The 22,965-nt window shown below is 40.2% G+C and overlaps 1 protein-coding gene and 1 non-coding gene across 2 annotated transcripts in view; one reads left to right on the top strand and one right to left on the bottom strand.

The window, feature by feature from the left end:
• LOC126978079 (calpain-D) overlaps positions 1 to 21,711 on the bottom strand; it is a 37,828-nt gene extending 16,117 nt beyond the window's left edge. Inside the window, exons 1-12 of the mRNA XM_050826791.1 lie at positions 21,386 to 21,711; positions 18,548 to 18,679; positions 17,042 to 17,100; positions 15,222 to 16,500; positions 13,961 to 14,098; positions 12,304 to 12,428; positions 10,653 to 10,773; positions 9,328 to 9,431; positions 8,172 to 8,262; positions 5,723 to 5,859; positions 5,041 to 5,153; positions 3,575 to 3,773 (exon numbers count right to left, since the gene is read on the bottom strand). Coding sequence (XP_050682748.1) covers positions 3,575 to 3,773; positions 5,041 to 5,153; positions 5,723 to 5,859; positions 8,172 to 8,262; positions 9,328 to 9,431; positions 10,653 to 10,773; positions 12,304 to 12,428; positions 13,961 to 14,098; positions 15,222 to 16,500; positions 17,042 to 17,100; positions 18,548 to 18,679; positions 21,386 to 21,627 — 2,740 coding nt within the window. The 5' untranslated portion in view covers positions 21,628 to 21,711. The remainder of the gene's footprint in view (positions 1 to 3,574; positions 3,774 to 5,040; positions 5,154 to 5,722; positions 5,860 to 8,171; positions 8,263 to 9,327; positions 9,432 to 10,652; positions 10,774 to 12,303; positions 12,429 to 13,960; positions 14,099 to 15,221; positions 16,501 to 17,041; positions 17,101 to 18,547; positions 18,680 to 21,385) is intronic.
• Positions 9,672 to 9,745, top strand: Trnas-gga (transfer RNA serine (anticodon GGA)). Its single transcript has one exon. It is a non-coding gene; the product is annotated as a tRNA-Ser (tRNA).
• Positions 21,712 to 22,965: the final 1,254 nt, after the last annotated feature.

The raw sequence follows: 22,965 nt of genomic DNA, 5'->3' as shown, positions 1-22,965 counted from the left end.
ATGTAATTTTGAACTGAATCTTGAAAAAAAGGGACTTGGAACGGAGAGCAGACGGGGCCAAGCGAGCCAATAAGAGACGAAGCGAGTGAAACTGGTACACTTATCTTGCCTCGCAGTGCCTAGAGGTCAGCCAACAAAAAAGCCGAGCATAAATGATGGCTCAAAACGGGAGTGCTGCTCAACAGTTTAGAAACTTTCTTCATTTAAGAAACTTATTTCTAGAGAAATAGATTCTTATTAAGGCTTAGGACGCAACTTATTTCAAAACATATAGTAAAAATAAGTGGTGGTAATTTTAAATCTGAAAGGTTTGAAACTTTTGGGAGATGTTAATTTAAAATTTGGTAAACTTAACATTTATTTATATTTTTTTTTTTATGGAATAGGAGGACAAACGAGCGTACGGGTCACCTGTTGTTAAGTGATCACCGCCGCCCATACTCTCTTGCAACACCAGAGGAATCACAGGAGCGTTGCCGGCCTTTAAGGAAGGTGTACGCGTTTTTTTTGGAGGTACCCATGTCGTATCGTCCCGAAAACACCGCACAAGGAAGTTCATTCCACAGCTTTGTAGTACGTGGAAGAAAGCTCCTTGTAAACCGCACTGTGGAGGACCGCCACACATCCAGATGGTGAGGATGATATCCTAACTTATGACGTGTCGTGCGAAGGTGGAATTCGGCGGCAGGAATTAGGTAAAACAGCTCTTCGGAACACTCCCCGTGATAAATGCGGTAGAAGACACACAATGAAGCGACGTCTCTACGTAACGCCAAGTGATCCAGCCGTTCACAGAGTACTGAGTCCCCGACAATTCGAGCTGCTCTGCGTTGCACGCGGTCAAATGGATCGAGCTGATACTGGGGTGCGCCAGACCAGAGATGACAGCAATACTCCATGTGTGGCCCGACCTGCGCTTTGTACAGCGCTAGAATGTGGGCCGGCTTGAAGTATTGCCGTGCTCTATTAATGACGCCCAGTTTCTTTGAAGCCAATTTGGCTTTGCCCTCCAGATGGCCACGGAATTGGCAATCGCTCGAGATTTCGAGACCCAGTATTCCGATACTAGGCGAGGCTTTTAGGGAAGTGTTGTCGAAGAGCGGTGATGCGACAAATGGGGTTTTTTTAGTGGTAAACGCGCAAACTTGAGTCTTCTGGGGGTTAAATTGGACAAGGTTCAATTTACCCCATTCCGCGACCTTCTCAAGAGAGGCCTCGATAGAAGACACAAGTTTCTCCCGGCACTGGTCGAAGATTTCCCGAGAGAGACGTGCATGGCCCGTGTATACGGCATCACCAGTGCTGTCATCTGCATAGCAATGAATGTTGGAGGTGTCCAACATATCATTGATATGCAGAAGAAACAGCGTAGGAGATAGCACACAGCCTTGGGGCACTCCAGCATTCACGGGCTTCGGGTTCGAGCATTCTCCTCTACACGACTACAATACACTACAACGACCTGTATGCTGCGCCCAGTGAGGAAGCTGGAGGTCCACTTGCACAAGCTCTCGGGAAGCCCAAATGATGGAAGTTTAGAGAGGAGCGCCTTATGCCATACACGATCAAAGGCCTTCGCTATATCCAGGCTAACTGCCAGGCCTTCCCCCTTGCTTTCAATAGCCGCAGCCCATCTATGTGTTAGGTATACCAGAAGATCACCTGCCGACCGACCATGGCGAAACCCGTATTGTCGGTCGTTGATCAACTGGTGACCCTCTAGGTATACCAAGAGCTAACGGCTAATTATGCTCTCCATGATTTTGGAGAGCAGGGAGGTAATAGCAATAGGCCTGTAGTTTGCCGGATCCGAACTGTCTCCTTTTTCTTGGATCGGATGGACAAGGGCTGACTTCCATGAGTCACGGACTACGCCTTTGGAATAAGAGGGTCGGAATAAACGCGTTAGCACCGGCGTCAACTCAGGGGCACACGTTCTAAGCACGATTGGAGAAATGCCATCCGGCCCGCTCGACTTCCTGACGTCTAACGAAAACAGAGCTCGCCTAAAAGTTTTCTGTCTGAACTGTACTTCAGGCATAGAGCTCTGACACCGCGGGATGGTCGGCGGTGTTTTTCCGTTGTCGTCAAGAGTCGAGTTGGAGGCGAAAAGAGCGCACAGGAGATCGGCTTTCTCTTTTGCCGTATGGGCCAGGGTGTCATTCCTCATGTGCAACGGCGGCATGGACGGCTGGCTGAAGTTACCAAGAGCAGCTTTCGACAACGACCAGAACTTGCGTGTTCCGGTCGGGTAACTGGAAAGCTGCTCGCCGATTTTGACGACGTGTTTTGACTTTGCACGGGCGATTTGCCGCTTAAAAAATCTGGAAGCACGGTTGTATTTCCTCTTTAGAACTATGCAGTTCGGATCCTTTGTGCCCAGCGCCGCAACCCAAGTTCGATACGCCTATTTTTTGCAGTCAGATGCTACTTTAACTGACGCATCGAACAGGGCTGTGATCTGCCACCGATCGGTACTACAGAGCTTGGTATAAAAATATCCATGCCCTGTAGTATCACATCGAGTAGAGTAGTCTGTGGTACGTGATCCAAGCCATTCGGCATTGTGCCCGTTGAAATCACCCAAGACTACGATTTCAGCGGAGAGGATCTGTGCAAGCACGTCGTCAATTGCCGCTTGAACGCAGCCCATGAGATGATCGGTTTCTGCGTTACCACTATGGGACCTGTAGACACACGCATAGATGCGGACGCGGTCCTCTAAATCTACGCGGAGCCAGAGAGTGGACAGGTCCCTACCCTCAAAATTGCCGAGACGGCGACAGCAGATATCCTCCCTAACGTACATAGATACCCCGGCATGAGGCAAAAAATTGTGCTTAATTTTGTGCCCGGGGTACGTTACATATGACGTATCGCTAGGTCGAGATATCTGCGTCTCCGTAAGGAAACACAAGGCCGGCTTCGCCGTCTCAAGGTGGTGGTGGACGGCGTTTAAGTTGGAGTGAATTCCCCTGATATTGCAAAAGTCCACGTTGAGTGTGGAGCGGGGTGCCGTGGTGTTACTGCCTCGTTTGTCCTTGGTCATGCGCGGTACTGTGCCCTCCCCAGAATACGAAGGGCAGCCCGAGCTAGAGTGCTCGGGGAGGGATTCTCCGACTCTGGTAGAGCCGGTACCCTCCTGGGGTACTATCTCTTTAGGGACCGCTTTCATAATCTTTGCTGGGGATGGGGATGGGGGGGGGGGGGGAAATGGCCTCCGGTCCTCGACACTAACCTATGTGAAACATAGCGGCAATAGGCCGCTATTTCATGCCGGTATTCTGTGCGAGTGTGGTAATTAACCCGGACGAGTCTGGCCCGATTGTGCTGACGTCAAAAGACGGCTGCGTGACTCTCCCACTTCTAAAAAGCCCTTAGTCGCCTCTTACGACACCCATGAGCCTGGGACTCCCCTATTCTTTTTATGCCCCGGGGAAAGTACAGGGCATGCCTCGGGGAAAGGACAGGGCAATATTATTTCTGCCATTTCATTTACGTAACAAAAATTGTGGCTAAAATGTGACTTTGTTTTTATGCTATGCTTGGCTAATTTATGTTATTCACACTGCACCTTGAGATATGTCGGAGGGTCGTGGGTCGCGGAACACAACCCACGGCATGCGATGGTCAGCGTCCACGTGGATCTGATGCGGCCTCAGCCAGCGGGCACCAGCTCCTGCCACTGCTGCCGCTCCACCTTCACACTGCCCGCTGTAATACAGCGAGCGAGGTGATGCGGGGAATGTCTCATCCACGTACATCTCGCCAGTCTGTTGCAAAAGATCATAGATTCCATTTGTAATCTTATCAATTTAATCCTTATAAGTAGAAGACTCATCACAATTTATGGGATCGGAACAAGGGATTAACTACCAACCAGCGGGAGGCTCCTTTGCATAGGATACCGGCTCGATTATGGGTACCACAACTAAGCGTATTTCTGCCGTGAAGCAGTAATGTGTCAGCATTACTGTGTTTCGGTCTGAAGGGCGCCGTAGGTAAAATAAAAATAAATAAAATAAAATCACATTTATTGTTTTCAAAGAAAAAAATTACAGAATAACTTACATGCTAGTAGGTAGGTAGTAGGTAGTGAAATTACTGGGCAAATGAGACTTAACATCTAATGTATCAAGGTCACGAGCGCAATCGTATTGCCACTCAGAATGTTTGGGTTTTTCAAGAATCCTGAGCCGAACTGCATTGTAATGGGCAGGGCGTATCAATTACCATCAGAGCGTCTTCATGACGTGCCAAAAGTAGGCTTATTTTTAACCAACTTTATTGGGCTCAGCTGTCTTAGTTACTATATATTCATCCCTCATTTCAATATAATACTTTTAATGATAAATTTAACTAAGTTATTCATTCATGTATCGCGACGCGACGTTTCGCTTTATTCTAGAAACGTCTGTGGAGCAACATGTAGAAACGAAGCTACCGTTTCCCCCTCCCACCATGGTGCCCCCGGTTCGATCTTCACCTGCCACGAACCCAATGTGTTTTTAGTTATTTTATGTTATGAGGTCTGCAATGTTCTTGTGTTTTACCCTGTACAAGAAAGTATTGGTCAAAAATATTTGTCAAAAAAAATCTTGTGCAACGTTTTAGCACGATTTAAGTTGAATTAAGGGTAAATAGCCTGTTTACACCTACCGAGTACTGGTGACATACTGCCCTGGGCGAAGCTCGCCTTGTAATATGCCAAGAGTATTTTCTTTGATAAACGCGAGTGTTACACATTTTAAAGGATTAAAACGCGTGTAATTTTAACTGTGTTTCACAATACTTTTTGTGTAAAAGTTACATTGTTATTATTAAAAAGATCTATCTGTCAAGATCAGTCACTGCTGAAAAAATTATATTTAAATTCGTGATACTCCTAGTTGTACACGTGTACCTGCTTTATTAAACAAAGCAATTACTATATAGATCTGATAAGTAGGTTTCATATGTTAGTGGTATTCTAAATTTTTCAATGTTGTTAACACTATGGCAAGAATTACCATTGCTTACGTTTAATAAGTGTCAACTCACCGCGGAGCACTGCGCCAGCACTTCCTGCCACTGCGTCCACGCGTGACTCTCTTCCCGCAGCCGCAAGATCTCCATCGGAGTGCTCTCCTGTCGCTCTCCATCCGAACCATCGGCTGTCAACATTTTATTACAAGTGTTTTAATCCCCGCGCATGCGTGTGGACATGCCGCCATCTTGATGACGTCACGTCCGGACACACGCTTACAAGCGTGACCTCAGTATACGCGGGTCTTATCGCTTTATTCGCTTGTAACTTGAGATATGGCCTCACGCTGATCTCACATCTATTCAAAATTTTAAGGGGGGGGGGGGGGGGGGCGCTTGAATTTTGAACTCTCAGGTTGTGGCTTCATATACAGCATCTACTTTACAGTTGATAAACTGCTAAACCCCAATATTTGCATATTAGGAAATTGACTTGAGACGTCGCTCTTGTAAATCTAAACAATGAGGCCACAACCTGAGAGTTGAACAAAGCATAAAGATTTTATGACGATACGTCACTCGAACGGTAAGCTCAGTTGGGAGAGCACTGGCACGGAATTCCAGAGGTCGTTCGTGGGTTCGAGTCCCATATCGTTCACAAAATTTTGTTTTTCAAATTTTATTTGTGTATTAATCCTAGAAATATATTTTATTTCTTTCTTAAATAAATAATCATTATTTTGTTTACAAAACTCACGCGAGTCCGAGTCGAGCGTGGGCTCTGCGGCAGCGGGCAGCAGCCGACTCCGCGGCGACTGGCACATGTCGCACACGTCCGCGCCGCTCGCGTTCACGAACGTACACTCACTACACGCCCATTGCGACGCCTCCGTCCTGTCACGACATTAATTACACTTTAAAATAACTATTATTTCACAAATCGATTCCTGCCGCCGAATTTCACCTTCGCACGACACGCCACAAGTTACGATATCATCCCCACCATCTGGATGCGGTCCTCCACAGTGCGGTTTTCAAGGAGCTTTCTTCCTCGCACTACGAAGCTGTGGAATGAGCTTCCTTGTGCGGTGTTTCCGGGACGATACGACATGGGTACCTTCAAGAAAAACGCGTACACCTTCCTTAAAGGCCGGCAACGCTCCTGTGATTCCTCTGGTGTTGCAAGAGAGTGTGGGCGTCGGTGATCACTTAACACCAGGTGACCCGTACGCTCGTTTGTCCTCCTATTCCATTAAAAAAAAAATCGCTGGATAACCTCAAAAATATGAAAAGGACAGAGGTGAGCAATGTGTTAGAGAATATAAGTACTCAAATGGAATTGAACTGGATACATGATAAGGTCGGACAAAGGAAAATGTACAAAGGATGTGTTAGATTGGTACCCTAGAAATGTGAAAAGACAATAGAGGACGTCAAATTAAAAGATGGGAGGACGATTTACCAACGGGATGGAGAAGGCTATATAGCACGAGATAGAGATAAGTAAAAGAAACTGGAGGAGGAGAAAGAGAACCTGACCAATAAAGTGGTTGCTGATAATTTTATTTAATTTAACTTATATATTTAAGAATACATGTATTGCAAGTAGTATTTAAGTTAAAATGTATGGTCAGTGAATAAAGCTTTTGTTATTATTATTATTTCACAAATTAAATTTGTAACCAAAAATTCTGGACGGTGCGGGACTTGAACTTCCGCCTCTCGGGTTCCGTCCGAGCGCTCTTACCAACTGAGCCAACCACCCGAGTGACGCATCGAACATACATCTTGGTAAGTTTTGTTATCTCAGGTTGTGGCTCCATCTACAGGATCTTCTTTACATTTGATAACCTGCTCAAGATTTGCTGAACGCTCGGACGGTACCCGAGAAACGCGGATTCGAGTCACGCATCGTCCAAAAATTTTGGTTACATATTTAATACACAAACAAAATTTTATGAGCGATGCGGGATCCGAACCCACGACCTCCGGCGTTTCGTGCCGGTGCTCTAACCAACTGAGCCAACCGTTCGAGTACCGCTTCGTTATAAAATTCTGTATGCTTTGTTCAAATCTCAGGTTGTGGCTTCATAAAATTTTGTTTTTCAAATTTTATTTGTGTATTAATCCTAGAAGTGAGGGTTATCACTTGAAAAACATAACATATTACATATTAAATCCTAGGAGCGAGGGATATTATTTTTGAAAAAAAATAATGACACGAATATTTCATTACTCTGTAACTTGGGGGGCGAACGACCCTAAACTGATGTGGGGTCACAAATATATAAAAATAAAAATTAACAGTTCTTTTGATTTTCTTAACAGGATTGTTTTATACATTTTCTGGGATCATGTTGATTTTGATCAATTCAACCCTGAAAACTAACAAAACACATAATATATTGCAAATAACAATGACTTTCTAAATGATACAACCACAGCCTGGTAATGATCTATCGATCGCCCCTGAACTTTTTAATTAAATGATTTTGTTGTAATGCAAATTTTTTTAAAATAAAAGTTTTCGAATGGGTGGTAGAATTTGGCGTTCAATAAGTAATTTAAAAATATCATTTTGAATTAAAATAGTTTCAACTATGAAATTCCACCATCAAGATTGTCACATTCTCACATATACTTGCTGCATGGTCGCGTAAAATGAGGTCGAGACGATGAGAAATAGGTGAAACAGCTCTTCGGACACTCCCAGTGATAAATGCAGTGAAGACACACAATAAAGCGACGACTAAACGCAACGCCGTAACGTTGAGTATATATGGAGTAATTTTTTTTATTTTTATTTATTTATTTATGACAATAAGGGACGAGACGAGCAGGACGTTCAGCTGATGGTAATTGATACGCACTGCCTATTACAATGCATTGCCGCTCAGTATTCTTGAAAAATCCAAAAATTCTGAGCGGCGCTACAATTGCGCTCGTCACCTTGAGACAGAAGATGTTAAGTCTCATTTGCCCAGTAATTTCACTAACTACGGCGCCCGTCAGACCGAAACACAGTAATGTTTACACATTACTGCAGAAATAGGCGCCTTTGTGGTACCCATAATCTAGCCGGCATCCTTTGGTTCTCCTTTCACATGGTTTTCTTGTGGATTCCGTTTATGAATCCAAATATAGTATAAATATATGTATTGCCTACATATCTGGGATACAAGTGTTATATGTAATATATAACCCACTTGGTGTCTGGCGGAGGCGTCTTGTGTCGCGACACCCGGCGGGGAAGCGCGGGAGTGTGGCGACCACGACGCGGCGAAGGACTGCGACCAACTGTGGCGGAAAAAAAAAAACAACATACATAAATTAAACAACTGGTCTGTGCAAAATTTCATCATGATCGGTGCAGTGCCTATTCAAAGGGTGAAAGCACAATAAACAAACATTCATTTGCATTAATTAGTATAAGTGCCAGGACAAAGGCCTCCCCCAACGATTTCCACGACGATCGGTCCTGCGCTGCCCTCATCCAACGTATTCCGGCGATCTTGACCAGATCGTCGGTCCATCTTGTGGGGGGCCTACCAACACTGCGTCTTCCGGTACGTGGTCGCCATTCGAGGACTTTACTGCCCTAACGGCAATCTGTCCGTCGAACTATGTGCCCTGCCCACTGCCACTTCAGTTTCGCAATCATTTGGACTATGTATATGCTGTGAAAAAAATTAAAAAAAAAATCTCGTAATGGAAAAAGAACTGGTGTCAAAAGATGTGTGCCCCCTAGAAATGAAATTAAATATAATAACATAGTGCAAGTAATATTGAATAACTTATTAATTTAAGACATTTCTATAAAAACCATATCAAAAACTGCACACTACTTAAATCTCGTCTCAAAAATACTTATCTTATATCTTTAAACGAGCAATTCTTGTATATAAATATATATATATTCTGAATCTCGGAAACGGTTCCAACGATTTTCATAACATTTAGTATACAGGGGATTTCGGGGGCGATAAATCGATCTAGCTAGGTTTCACTTTAAAAAAACTTAGTTTTATCCGTGTTTTAATGAGAAACAGCTACCATAACATTAGAATACAAAGGTAAATTTTGCCACTATATACAAGACTGTAATAGCTTAGATGGGACATTGGGTGATCCGGAAAGCAGAAGACCCCGGTTCGAATTCAGATGTTCTATTAGTTTTTATTATTATCTATCTAGTTTTTTTTTGTTCAAGTTTTGTACATTCTTACAAATCCGAGCAAGGCTCGGTCGTCCGGATATTTTACATTATAACGCAATTCTGTGAAACTTAATTACATATATACTATCAACAGTAATATTTCAAAAAATTTTCGAGATATAGTAATAAATAAATAATACTTGTACCGTGGTTTTCGTTGGTGACTGCGTGCTTGGGCACGGACGGCGTCTTGCACGCAAGACACGCCCCCGCCGATTGCGGGTTGCGCAGCGTACAGGAACTGCAAGACCTAACACACAAGAATTTTTACTTAGTATTCATTTTATTTTAACATCAATTACGCAATATAAACTGAAAAAACAAATCATAATATAAACAACATGTTATGTTTTTAAAGTGATAACCCTCACTTCTAGGATTAATACACAAATAAAATTTGAAAAACAAAATTTTATGAACAATGTGGGACTCGTACACACAAACTGAGAGTTGAACAAAGCAAACAAGATTTTATAGCGATACGTTACTTGAACGGTTGGCTCAGTTGGTTAGAGCACCGGCACGGAACGCCGGAGGTCGTGGGTTCGAGTCCCACATCGTTCATAAAATTTTATTTTTCAAATTTTATTTGTAAATCATAACATAATTAACTAATGACCCGGTGATGGTTCGCCTCGCCACCCTTTGATAATCACTTGTAACAGGCAACATTAGTAGATATCAGGATTAATAACTTTAGAGTTTATGCATAACAAACTCACATACGAATCTTTAGACTGATATACCACTATCGAGCACAAAATCTTTTTTAAACAGCATTAATTAATTTCTACACCGAGAACATATAACTTTATAAAATTAACACATCTCAACAAATTTCTATGACATCGACGGTTATTGCTGGAATCCCAAGCCCCTGAACGCTGGAGTGCACCAAGGCTGTGTGTTTTGTTCTTCTACACACTGTGTCTTCTACACATCAATGATATTATGTTGGACACCTCCAATATACATTGCTATGTAGACGACAGCACGAGCGATGCCATATACACGGGCCATGCAGGTCTCTCTAGGGAAATCGTCGACCAGTGCCGGGAGAAACTTGTGTCTTCTATCGAGTCCTGAGAACTTGAGAAGGTAGCGGAATGTGGAAAATTTAACCTTGTCCAATTTAACCCCCAGAAGACCCCCTCAAGCTTGCGCGTTTACCACTAAAAAAAAACACCATTTGTCGTATCACCGCTCTTCGACAACACTTCCCTTACATAGCCTAGTATCGGAATTCAGGGTCTCGAAATCTCGAGCGATTGCCAATTCAGCGGCCATCTGGAGGGCAAAGCCAAATTGGCTTCGAAGAAACTGGGCGTCATAAATAGAGCACGGCAAAACGTCAAGTCGGCCCACATTCTAGTGCTGTACAAAGCGCAGGTCTGGCCACCTTTTACATAAAAAAAACATCTAATAATGTTTAATTTTAGGCAAAGGCAGAAGGTAGTAGGTAAAAGCGTACCAGAATTGATGCGCTGCCGGTCTGGAGCCCGCACAGGCTGCGCACGTGCTCGCACCCGTTTCGTTCACAAGCGTGCACCGTGCGCAAGTCCACGTGGACTCCATCGGCGGCACTGAACTATCTGAAATATATACAATATACTACACAAATGTTATACATATGTACGAGTATGTATGATGATTATTTTTTAAAATTGAAAACTTCTTTAGCTTCGCTGTGATTTGAAAGTCGATGAAACGAAAAAGAGACAGAGATATTTCGTAAGATTTAACATGGGAGAAAATGAGATAGGAAGCATAGTGTTTTGGTACCAGGCGATCATAGTTGAAGGAGAGATTGTCTTATGTATTATGCGAGTATACCTTTATATATTCTGACGTCATGCGCACGACGTATTACTACAATAGACACTAGGAGAGCATTAATATGGTAGCGGTGATACTAATGTCTTTCAAAGCGGTTGAAATCATGTGTCATCGTAGCAACATGTACCAGGGCTTCATATGCAGTTATAGGTTCTTTGTACGCGCGCAATATTTTATTTTATTGCATGTAATCTACAGCGTCATAATTTGTATACAACATTATTAAAATATAAAGTAGAAGAATAAGGCCGAAACTGATTACAATATATGTGTTAAAAAAATAGTAACATTTATGATTTAATAAACCAGAATAAGGTAACAAATTTAAAATGACTATAACAAAATACTTAGAAAATAAACTTAACAAAATAGGTTACATGTGTGTGTGTGTGTGTGTATATGTTAGGGTGTATGTTTTGTGTTTAATCTTTTTTACCTATTTATCTATTGAAGTCTCGGCAAGAGGTCTCCAAAGAAGATCTAATCGAAATTACTACCTTCGGAATGTTTTTTATGACAGAACGCAATGAACGAAAACAAGCAGAACGTTCAGCTGATGGTATTTCATGCGCCCTGCCCATTTCAATGCAGTGTAGCTCAGGATTCTTGAAAAACCCAAAAATTCTGAGCAACACTACAATTACTGCGCTCGTCACCTTGAGACATAAGATGTAAAGTCTAAGTTACCAAGTAAATTCACTAGGTATGGCGCCCTTCAGACCGAAACACAATAATGCTTACTACACTACATTACATTGCTACTTTTGAGACCAACATGGTGAAAATTTGGTGAAAAATAACATGGTGAAAGAAAATTTTTGCGTTCCCTATATAAGCGGAAATTTAGTTACTACCCGTACTTGAACCCGACGGCGTATCTCATCGGTTGCCTAGGATACAACACTCTAGAAATCAACCGACCAAGACGGGCTCTCGACCAAGCTAACTTACTTAAAGTTAACCGAGGCTTAATAGATGCCCCTGATATTTATAAGGAGCTGATTCGATTGTATACACCAGACAATTATAGTCGTAACAGAAATCACCGTCTTCTGGCGGTACCCGCTTGTCGCACGGTAGTATGCACTGCGGCGCCCGTGCCGTGAGTCTTGAAATTGTTTAATCACCTCGTAGAAGCCCGCCCTGATTGTGATCTATTTAGACTTGAGGTGTTGGTGCAGTTGATACTCCAACTTTGTGAGTCCTCGCATAATAGTGTCAAGCAATAACAATATACTTACTTGATTAATGTAATTGGTATTGTGTATATGTGTTTTTCCACTTACCAACCGCAAACAACAGCTCGTCACTATTTAAGTCATGGTCGAGCGAAGCGATGGGCACAGTCAACTTTTTCACTGGTTGAGATGGTTCCAACTTCGTACCACTGGCTTCTACACTTGAATTTAATCTGAAATTAATATAAATTCATAATATTTTTTTATTTATGGACGACAAAAGATCTTAACTATATACTTTTTTTATGGCAAAGGAGGACAGACAAGCAAACCAGGTGACCTGTACACCTGGTGTTAAGTGAGCACCGCCGCACATTCTCTTGCTACACTAGAGGAATCATAGGAGCGTTACCAGCCTTTATGGAAGGTGTACGCGATTTTTAAAGGTACCCATGTAGTAACGTCCCGGAAACACCGCACAAGGAAGCTCGTTCCACAGCTTTGTGAAGTGATTACCACCTTGCTTGCAACACCAGAGGAAACACGACAGCATCAACGGCCATTTGGGTGTACGCGCTTTTTTGAAGGTACCGAAACTAATATTGATATCATGCGAAAACTGATGTTCGACGGACAGATGGGGTTGGGACAGTAAAGTACTCAAATGGCGACCACGTACCGGAAGACGTAGTGTTAGTAGGTCCCCCGACAAGATGGACCGATGATCTGGTCCAAATCGCCGGAATACGTTGGATGAGGTTAGCGCAGGACCAATCATCGTGGAGATCTTTCCGGGAGGTCTTTGTCCAGCAGTGGATATCTTCATGATGATGATAATGATAAGACAAATGTAAAATATGTTGTATATATACACTTGAAGATTTGGAAATCTTGCACGCGATGGATACAGCAAGATTTGACCGTGCATGTGTCGTATCGGTACCACAACGGTCGCGGACCGTGCGTCGTGCAGGTGTTCATTGCATGCACAAATGCATTTCAAAATAAGTATTGAAATTATTACCAGTCGATTCTTTAAAATTTTATGTATGTGGTATGTACATAGGCACATAAGTGAATTTGCTAGAAACTGTCATAACTATAATGTTAACACCAGGAAAGGACATAAATCTATAATGCCTACTACTAATTCGAGTTAGTAAGTCCAGAAAATGTTCATAAAAAGTTAATGTATTACGTAATTCAAAAGAATTATTAAAAAACGATTTGTTATGTTTTTAAAGTGATAACCCTCACTTCTAGGATACAAATAAAATTTGAAGCCACAACTTGAGAGTTGAACAAATCATACAAGATACGTCACTCGAACGGTTAGCTCAGTTGGAAGAGCACTCGCACGGAACGCGAGAGGTCGTGGGTTCGAGTCCCGCATCTTTCATAAAATTTTGTTTTCAAATTTTATTTGTGTGTTATAAAACTTTGTGTGGTAAAGGTTACTATAACATAAATGACTTTCTTAAGGATACAACAGATTGGGAATGGAGCGAACGCCTCAGGCTAAATAATAAATTTTAAACATTTAAACATTGTAACCATATTTTTATTAAAAAAAAAGGGGCCTGCTGAGTTATTCTCTTTTTTTTTGAGTGGTAGTCTTAGACTTTCAATAAGTGATATTATATCGTATTTAAAAAAAAAACATAATTATTACTTGATTATTTAACTTCGCAAGAATGTTGTGTGTAAGTGGCACCGGGCGTCATGTACAAGAAGCTTTAGATGGTAAATAATTTGAATAACATACCGGGAATTTGTGATGGGTTGCTGGGCAAGAGTGGTGGCATGTGGAGGTCTGGCACTCCGACACATCTCGCAACGAGAGCCCCACGCGTTGTATGCGAAGCGACAGTCACTGCACTGCCACATACGACCACTGTCACGTCTGCCAACACATACCACGTCATATACACCTGTGGGAGGCACCTTTGCACAAGAAGCCGGCTAGATTATGGGTACTACAACGGCGCCTATTTCTGCCTTGAACGAGTAATGTGTAAACATTACTGTGTTTCGCTCTGAAGGGCGCCGTAGCTAGTGAAATTACTGGACAAACGAGACTTAACATCTTATGTCTCAAGGTGACGAACGCAATTGTAGTGCCACTCAGAATTTTTGGGTTTTTCAAGTATCCTGAGCGGCACTGAGTTGTGATGTTGTTGGTAGGGCGTATATATTACCATCAGTTAAACGTCCTGCTCGTCTCGTCCCTTATTTTCATAAAATAATACACATCCCATCATAATATTAGTAGCAGTAGAAGTCACTAGAAAAGCAGTGTTAATACGGGGCAGTGTTGCCACCTCACCCATTTTCGCAATATATTTGTGGTATAATTGGAGTTTTCAAAGTTCGGAACTCATTATCATTGAATATTAGAAAGTTCTTCACAAACTTAAACCCAAACAAATCCACAAACTATGCAAATGTTTTGAGTTTTCTTTAGTGTTAATTCCGCCAATAATTATCTTTACACAATTCGACACGTGTTTCGCCTCCACACGAAGCATCCTCAGGGCATGTTGACTCGCTTGAAACTCTGGCACGAGTCTCGTGAATTGTTTAAAGACAAATATTGGCGGAATTAATACTTAAGAAAACTCAAAACATTTGGATAATTATGGTTGTCCGCAAAGTAACGCCTACTTCAATAAATTTTCGTAAATCCACAAACGCCTACAATGATGTATTTTACTCATTATAACTGTGTTGCCAGTCTTTAAAATAATTGTATGGTCCAAGCTTGATTGTCCTTAGCTTATATCAAGTCTGGAAAACTACAGATTTGACAATTGATTGATGTCGAGTGGTAAAATTCGACAAATATTATACTGAACTATTCCTCTAAACAATACCCAATATGCAGCAGAAGTAGAGAGATCCCATACATCTAAGAAACACCAAAGAGCAAAGCCAATCAGAAATGACTTCATTGTCAATAATTAATTTCGCTCTTTTCTGTATGATATCAAATGGATTACCAGAAATAAATGATGCATTAAACTTACGTGGTCTGTTGCTGTATTGAAGGCACTTTAGACATCTCCCGGTGATTATAAGACACTTTTCCCATAGACGGTAGCATATTGAACACTTTGCCCTCCTTACCAACAGAAGAACCAATATGTGAAGTCCTTAACACTTCACTGACAGGAGAAAGACAGTTCTCCCCACCCAACAACTCGTCAATCCTCGCATATTCACCATCGCCAATATCATTAGAATACAACGCTTCATTCTGAGAATTGGACATAACAGTCTTAGTATCTTGCACTGAGACGTATGAGTACCTGGTACCATTGTTGTTTACTTGGAGCTGCAAATTCAAGTCCTTATACTTCCCCTTATTGGGCAGAGCATAGATTACTCCTTCTGCATTTGTATCCCAGCTACATTCCTTCTCGATCAGCTCTGAATTCGACTCATCAATCTTCCTATTCGATAGGGTCTCCCTTTTATCGTCATTCACAATATTGCAGTAGCCATCCAATGATTTTTGATAGTCATTTAGACTTCTTCGGCTGGATATCACTTTGCCAATCGGTCGGTTTTCGTTTTGTTCCGAAAACGATCGTCTGTAAGTCGGTCTTATTTCTGGAGAGTTTGTTGCACTCACCGATCGATGGAGAGCATTACTTAAGTTTGTTGCGTGTGTTTGTGGCCAATCCGGAACTGTGATCATAACACCGCCAGATGAAGGCAATGAGGTGGCTCCATCTCTTGCTGTGACATTCTCATGCCTTCCTAAAGTTGTAACACTAAGGCCTCTTGTGTTAGGAATTCTCGCCAAAGGAGCAGCTCTGGGCGACAAGCAAGCCTCGCAATGCGTTCTAATCCCTGAATTTTCCAAGGTACATTTACTGCAGGCCCATTTCCTCAAATGCAGCCCCCTACTCTGTTCTCTCTGATAGTCCTTCACGTAATTTAACTCCCAGTTAGATTTACTTTCATTACACTTTTTAGGCCTTCTCGTCACTGTGTGTAAGCTTCTTAGGAATGATTCTCGAGGGTTAAACGTTGCAGTCTGGCAGCCATAGCGTTCTGAAACCATGAGACTAGTGGGTCTGTTTATAGTGCCCCTCGTTTCATCAACGTTCCACCATTTATGTTGGGAATTGATGACTGAACCGTGTGACAGCGAACGTGTGACACCATGAGCTTGGTCAGTCAGCTGAGTTGGAGACAAACGCAACGACTGCAGATCCAAGTTTAACGGGCGGGCGTCCGAGTAACTGGAGGAAGGTTTGTATGAGGGCACCGCCAGAGTGTTGGATCTTATCATACTGTCTGTAATTGAAAAAAATAATAATGAAATCACTCGTTCATTGACATTCCATAAATAGTTACAAAGGCATAAATAAATACCAGACATTTTGATTATATTCTATGTACATATAGGTGTGTGTATGTAGATAAATTCAAAACAGTAATAAAGATGTATAGTTAATATGGGTATTGGTTAGTACGGGTATGGGAAAATTCAAATTCGTTATAGTAAAATAGCATACATCGCCATCATCATCAGCTATGGCGATGACTATTTTGGTCATCCATTTTTGCCACAGTCTTGATATATTTTCATACAAGCCCTCTTAGGTTAGAGTGTTGGGCTATTAGGTTAGGTTTTCTGTATTTAGATACTTAAGTTGAAGCATTGTGCAATACAACTGGTATTATTTCTTCCCTTCCCTTATTTCTTATCTTCCTGGCCCTTTTTCAAAACATTCCCATTTGATCCTGTCTTTAGCGCCTAGATCGAATTTTCCCTAAAATTTCATCCATCCCTTCTACATTACTAAACCATCCCAAACTGTCAAAACTCAATTACCTTTATCAGACTTGTCTTTCTCCGTCATTCCTGATGCTTGTTCCTCATCATCAGACAATCTGGAAATTAAGAAGTGCGTTCTTTACAAACACAATAAGGACTGTTCACTGTCGTGCCCACTGCCGATAGGAACGACACCGTCTTTAGTGTCAAAGTAATCTACAGTTCTAACAAAATTTTGTTTTCAAGGCATTTTCTTTCACCTAAATGTGTTACATTGGTATTCATCATCATTCTACAGAATCCAATACGTTGAATCCTACGAATCCAACCCTAAGTGTTGTATTCACATATAGGCTGCAGTCTCTTAAAAGTTATTTACCTTTCTTTCTGTCGGTTTTTGATCATACTCAAAGGGATTTCAATCGCTTGGCGCGGACCTAGCGTCCGCTGGTGTGGATCAAGGAATGTGATAATTTGATATTCCTTAAATATGGTCATAAGTGCATTTGGGTTTCCCAAATGATATTAATTACATAAATACGGGTGTGGCAACGATACTTGGAAAAATTGTTCGGTCGGAAGGCAACAAGATAGAAAAATACAAAGAAAATCACAATATAAACAGACATCCAAATTGATTTGAATCCCAAATGATATCAATTAGCGATACTTGGCATGTTGCGGATTAGAAAAGAAGTAAAATATTTCTGTCGGAAGGCAACAAGAGAGAAAAATACAAAGAAAAGCAAAGTATAATCGGCCATCCAAATTGATTCGTGCAAATCAAAATCACGTTTATCACACTCGGCTAAGTTTTACGTAAGTAAAGTTTGAGCAAAGTCAAAGAAGTCTAGTCTCAGCCTTAGACCGCGAATACCGGAGTGCCAATACAATAAGATCGTCCAATGTGGCCGTTCGTTAGTTTAGTTGAACGTGGAAGAAAGTTTCTTGGGAACACAAGATGAGACAAACGTTAAATATTGAAAGTTGAAATATGCACAATTGTAAAAGAAGTTTTTGTATTGACTACATTGTACTATCCTTGTCAATTTTCCTGTGTTTGACTGTGACTTGAGCAATGTGACGTTTTACACGATTTTTATTAGCTTCGCCTGTATGCATGTTTGTTTGTAACCGACTCATTTGGGTGTGATTTTAACCCACTTTAAACGGCTAGATTACGTTCAAATTTCGTAGTTTTATCGAGGAGCGATGACAATACATTTTTCAATTTGCAAAATAAGATTTTTGTTAATTTATATATTTTTTTTCATCTATAAGATAAGGCAGGATTGATTGATGTTCATTTTAAATTTCAACTATTATCTTTTCAACCAAAGCGTGTTTTTTACTTTTTTTAAACCATTTTTATTATTTTTGAGATGTTTGGCGTTGAACACTTAAATGTAGTGTTAGAATGGACATCAAAAAGAATACTAAAGGAATTAATTTTGAGAAAATAAATGGCTTTTATGCCTCTTAAATGCCCCATGCGATGCGTTTCCACTAGGACTATATTTACGGCTATGGTAGAAAAGTATCGATAAAATGATTGTAATGTACCTGTAGACAGGTGCATGGGGCGCCAGGGCGTCACAGGCCGCACACCTCCAGCTTGCTGACACGTTCCGCAGACCGCACACGCAGCGCCAGGCTCGGCTCGCGCCGGGTGCAGAACCCACGCACGTCCAACCACTGAACGTACACACATCGATTGAAATTAAAATATTTCCTTGTTATTTACACAAATTAAAATCTAACAAAAATTTATAAACGATGCGGAACTCGAACCCGCGACCTCTCGTGTTCCGTCCGAGAGCTCTTTCCAACTGAACCAACCGTTCGACGTACGCATGGTTCGCAAATCTTGGTATGTCTTGTTTAACTCTCAGGTTGTGGCGCCATCTACAGGACCTACTTCACAGTTGATACCTGCTCAACCCCAATATTCACTCTTTTAAATCTAAATAATTTGTTAGTTAATTGTACCCTCAATTCTGGGATTAATTAAACTTTATTGTTATGTTGTGCATAACAACATATTGAGAAATATTAGTCTCTCTCTTTACCATGAAATACACATACAATATGGTGTTTCGGAGGAGTAATCCCAAACTTAAGAAAAGTGATACTCGACAATTTTAATTAATATATTTTACAGTTCGTTAGAAGTGTACTTAATAAAATTTAAAATAAAACTCTCTTTCGCTCTTTTTAATCATCACATTCCTCAGTATCAGTACCTACTGAATTTTTCAATGTTCATCCCAATCCACTAACTCCGGCTTAATATACATAGCCAATGTCTTCAAGAATTTGAATAGACTTTGGCTCTGACCTGCTGCTCTATGAAAATACAAAAAACTGTCAACTCATCTGAAAATCTGTCCACTGGTTGCAGATTCTAAACATGAAAAATGTCTTTATGCGAACTGACCAAGTGATCAATCCAGTGCAATGGCTCTTGGGGCCTTAAAATGTTAAGGCCTTCACTTTATAATATACATACATTACTAGCTAACTTGACAGACACTTTCCTGTCAGTAAAGAAAAATGGTGTACCTAAGTATTCAAGAATAATGTAGTATTATACAATATTATGTAGTTATAAAATGATAAGGAATAATATTGTAATTGTAGAAACAGCTTTTACATTACCACTTTATAATTGCCAACTTTTAATGTATTAAAATGGATATAGAATGTCATCCTTAAGAGATAGATATATAACATCGCGGACTTTTCTAGAAATAGATAAAATACAAAATACCCCTATACATTATTTTGTTATATCTCAGTGTTTAGATTGTGTTTTCGTTGAAAGCACCCAGACGGCTTATTTTTTCGACACATCCAACAAAAATCGTTAATGTATAGAAAACCCAATATATTCTATACTATAACCTTCCATGAGAATCATGCTATCTATTGATGAAAACAGCATAAAAATCGGTGCAGTAATTTTTCAGTTTATTGTAAACAGACAGACTCGTGTGAGGATTTTGTTTTAAAATATGTAGTGATTTAACCTACATTGCTTTTCTTATTACCATTTGTCTATTTAGAAAAAGACAACAACAGAAGGATATGCATGAAACTATGTAAAAATTGTATATTTGCATCCAAGAAAGTTACTTTGGAAGTATTTTTAATCATATCACAGAACTAATCAAAACTGTATAGTATTTAAAATTACTGCACAGCAATATCTGCCACAATGACAGACAGTGGTGAACAACATGCAAACATGTTGTTGATATCTGGTTTTCCAAAGGCACAAAATTCTCAAGCAACTGTTCATGTCATATGGCCACTTTGTGCGTCCCCTTCCCTAAAATGTGGTTGAGGAAGGCGATGGCTGGCTCATGTGTCATGCTCATGAACGGGCGCTACTTGTGGTGTGAGGATGATCCTGTTACTGGAGGTTCGGCTGCAGATTCTTAAGTTATTATATATATATATAGAATACCTTTATTTATTTACGGTGTGTGTGGATTATGCAGCTACTGCATCATCCACAACTCACTGTACTCAATAACTTTTGTTTTGTATTAATTTACATATACTTTTTTGACTTACTCATGTAAGGCATTGGCTATTTAATGTTTGAGTATGTTTGTTGCATCACTTTAGTTTTTACTTTTTTCTCATTAGCTCAACCCTTTATGAAGTAGCAATAGATTCAATAAGAAAAAATGTTTTTTTGACATTAATAAGTGTAATTTCTGTGACCTATATGAATAAAGTGATTTTGTTTTGTGGCATCGGCTGTAGGCTAAAGTCTACATAATATATACTAGAGTTAATATCAAAGGTGACTAGGAGACCTTCAAGTTAAGAGCACTATTACCTCTCAAAGTCAGACTAAACATCGCTAGGAACCAATTATGTGAGCTGATTGTTCTCTTCTTAAATTAATTATTGACCTTCATTTGCAATGATCCTATTTCTCAGACAAATTCTACTCTCTTCATCCTTTCCATACAAACTCTTTACTCTTGGTCACTTATTATTCAAATCATTGGTCAGGGCAAACATGGATCATTTTTATGGAAGATAATTTAAAGAGCACCCTCTAAGACACCAAACAGAAGTGAAATATCCATTAAATTGAGGTAAATAATTCAACTATGCTCACCAATCGGGTCTTCTTTATTTTTTTATATTTAAAATCCATAATAGTTCATTGAACCAATTAACTGACATTTTTGACAAATTTATGACACACACATGTAGAACTAGAAGAAGTAATCGATAATTTATATAAAGAGCTACGTATTGTCACACGCAATCATAAAATACAAAGGAAATATAACCTTAATATGGTCTAAAGAAAAATCGATACTGCTTGACACAACCAACAATAAATGAATGTCATCAATTTATTGACTAAAAATTTACCGATTGAAGTTATTTGTTGTTGGTATAACAATTGCTTCTGATCCCGGTGTCGTTCCACCACTTTTATCTGTGCGCGAAGCGTGATCTGATGAGGAATCTCCTGAGTAGCATCGTTTTTGTATATCACTGTCATGATTGGACACTCTCCTTGTACCACATTTTAAACACTTTACACTCTCTGTTGGGTTGATTTGACCACAAGCTTGACAATGCCATTGCAGCACAGATGCGATTGAACCCATTTTAATTCACACATGGCTATGGTACCATAACAAAACACCCTTTTTAAAAACAACTAGCCGCACAAGAAGAATGCAAACAGCTGATCCACCATATTGTTTGTGTATAACTTTTTGTTGCTAGCTAAAAAATAAAAATAAAAACATATTATCCAATTATTATATGATTGAAATTTTTACTATCATCAATATATTATTTCGTAAATTGAATTTTAAAAATGATATCAATGATATTTATTTGGTTTTTATGTAAGAAATAATGAAAAAACAATTGTGGCCTAGACACTGCCATCTGTTATTCAGTAGAAGAAAATTAATTTACTTCCAACCACAGATTTCAACCTTAAATTTATGTATAGCGACGTGATTATGTTTCCTAGCTCTCACTAGATGTCACCATTTAAATAAATATAAAAACTTTCAAAACCAACCCAATATCCTTGTTTGATATATGTTTGGGTTTGAGCTGAAGGTCTCAAGTCAACTGCCATAATTAAATAAAATAAAAATAAAAACAAAGTGAAAATCTCTTCTCGGCTTTTACAACAGCTTTGAACGGTTTTTTGCCATCTTGGAATATTTATTTTATAAATATCACCTGTAAAACGCAATAAATATTACACAGAACATTAAAAATTAAAATTAAAAGAGAGAACGCAGGGGCTTAACGTATCGATCTAGTTGGATGGTGCAACACACAACTAAGAGATTAAACTATAACAAAAATATTCTAGACAGAAGAAAAATCTCAGACTGTTTCATAAAGGCTCTGCTCTGTAATATCAAAATAACAGCTTTTTATTAAATTCAATGAATTAAGATTCATTCATTAGGTATACCGGAAAATCAGTTATTGTCATCTATATCTGTCTGTATGTATGTGACACACCGTTTCGGTCAACTTTATTTTATTATAATAAAACAAACAGCTAAATACAATTATAGTTAGAAGAATTAGTGCTTTGACGAGACTTTTGCTGGCAGATTGGACGATAATAAATCATCACCATCATCATCAGCCGGAAGACGTCCACTGCTGAACAAAGGCCTCCCCCAAAGATTTCCACGACAATCGGTCCTGCCCCCATCCGACGTATTCCGGCGATCTTGACCAGATCGTCGGTCCATCTTGTGGCGGGCCTACCAACACTGTGTCTTCCGGTACGTGGTCGCCATTCGAGGACTTGACTGCCCCAACGGCCATCGAACTATGTGCCCTGCCCACTGCCACTTCAGTTTCGCAATCATTTGGACTATGTCAATAATTTGGTTCTCTTACAGATCTCCTCATTTCTGATTCGATCTCGCAGGGAAACTCCGAGCATAGCCCTTTCTATTTCC

The sequence above is a fragment of the Leptidea sinapis genome, chromosome 47 (assembly GCF_905404315.1).
Source record: "Leptidea sinapis chromosome 47, ilLepSina1.1, whole genome shotgun sequence".
NCBI lineage: Eukaryota > Metazoa > Arthropoda > Insecta > Lepidoptera > Pieridae > Leptidea > Leptidea sinapis.
This window is presented reverse-complemented; position numbering and strand designations above follow the sequence as displayed.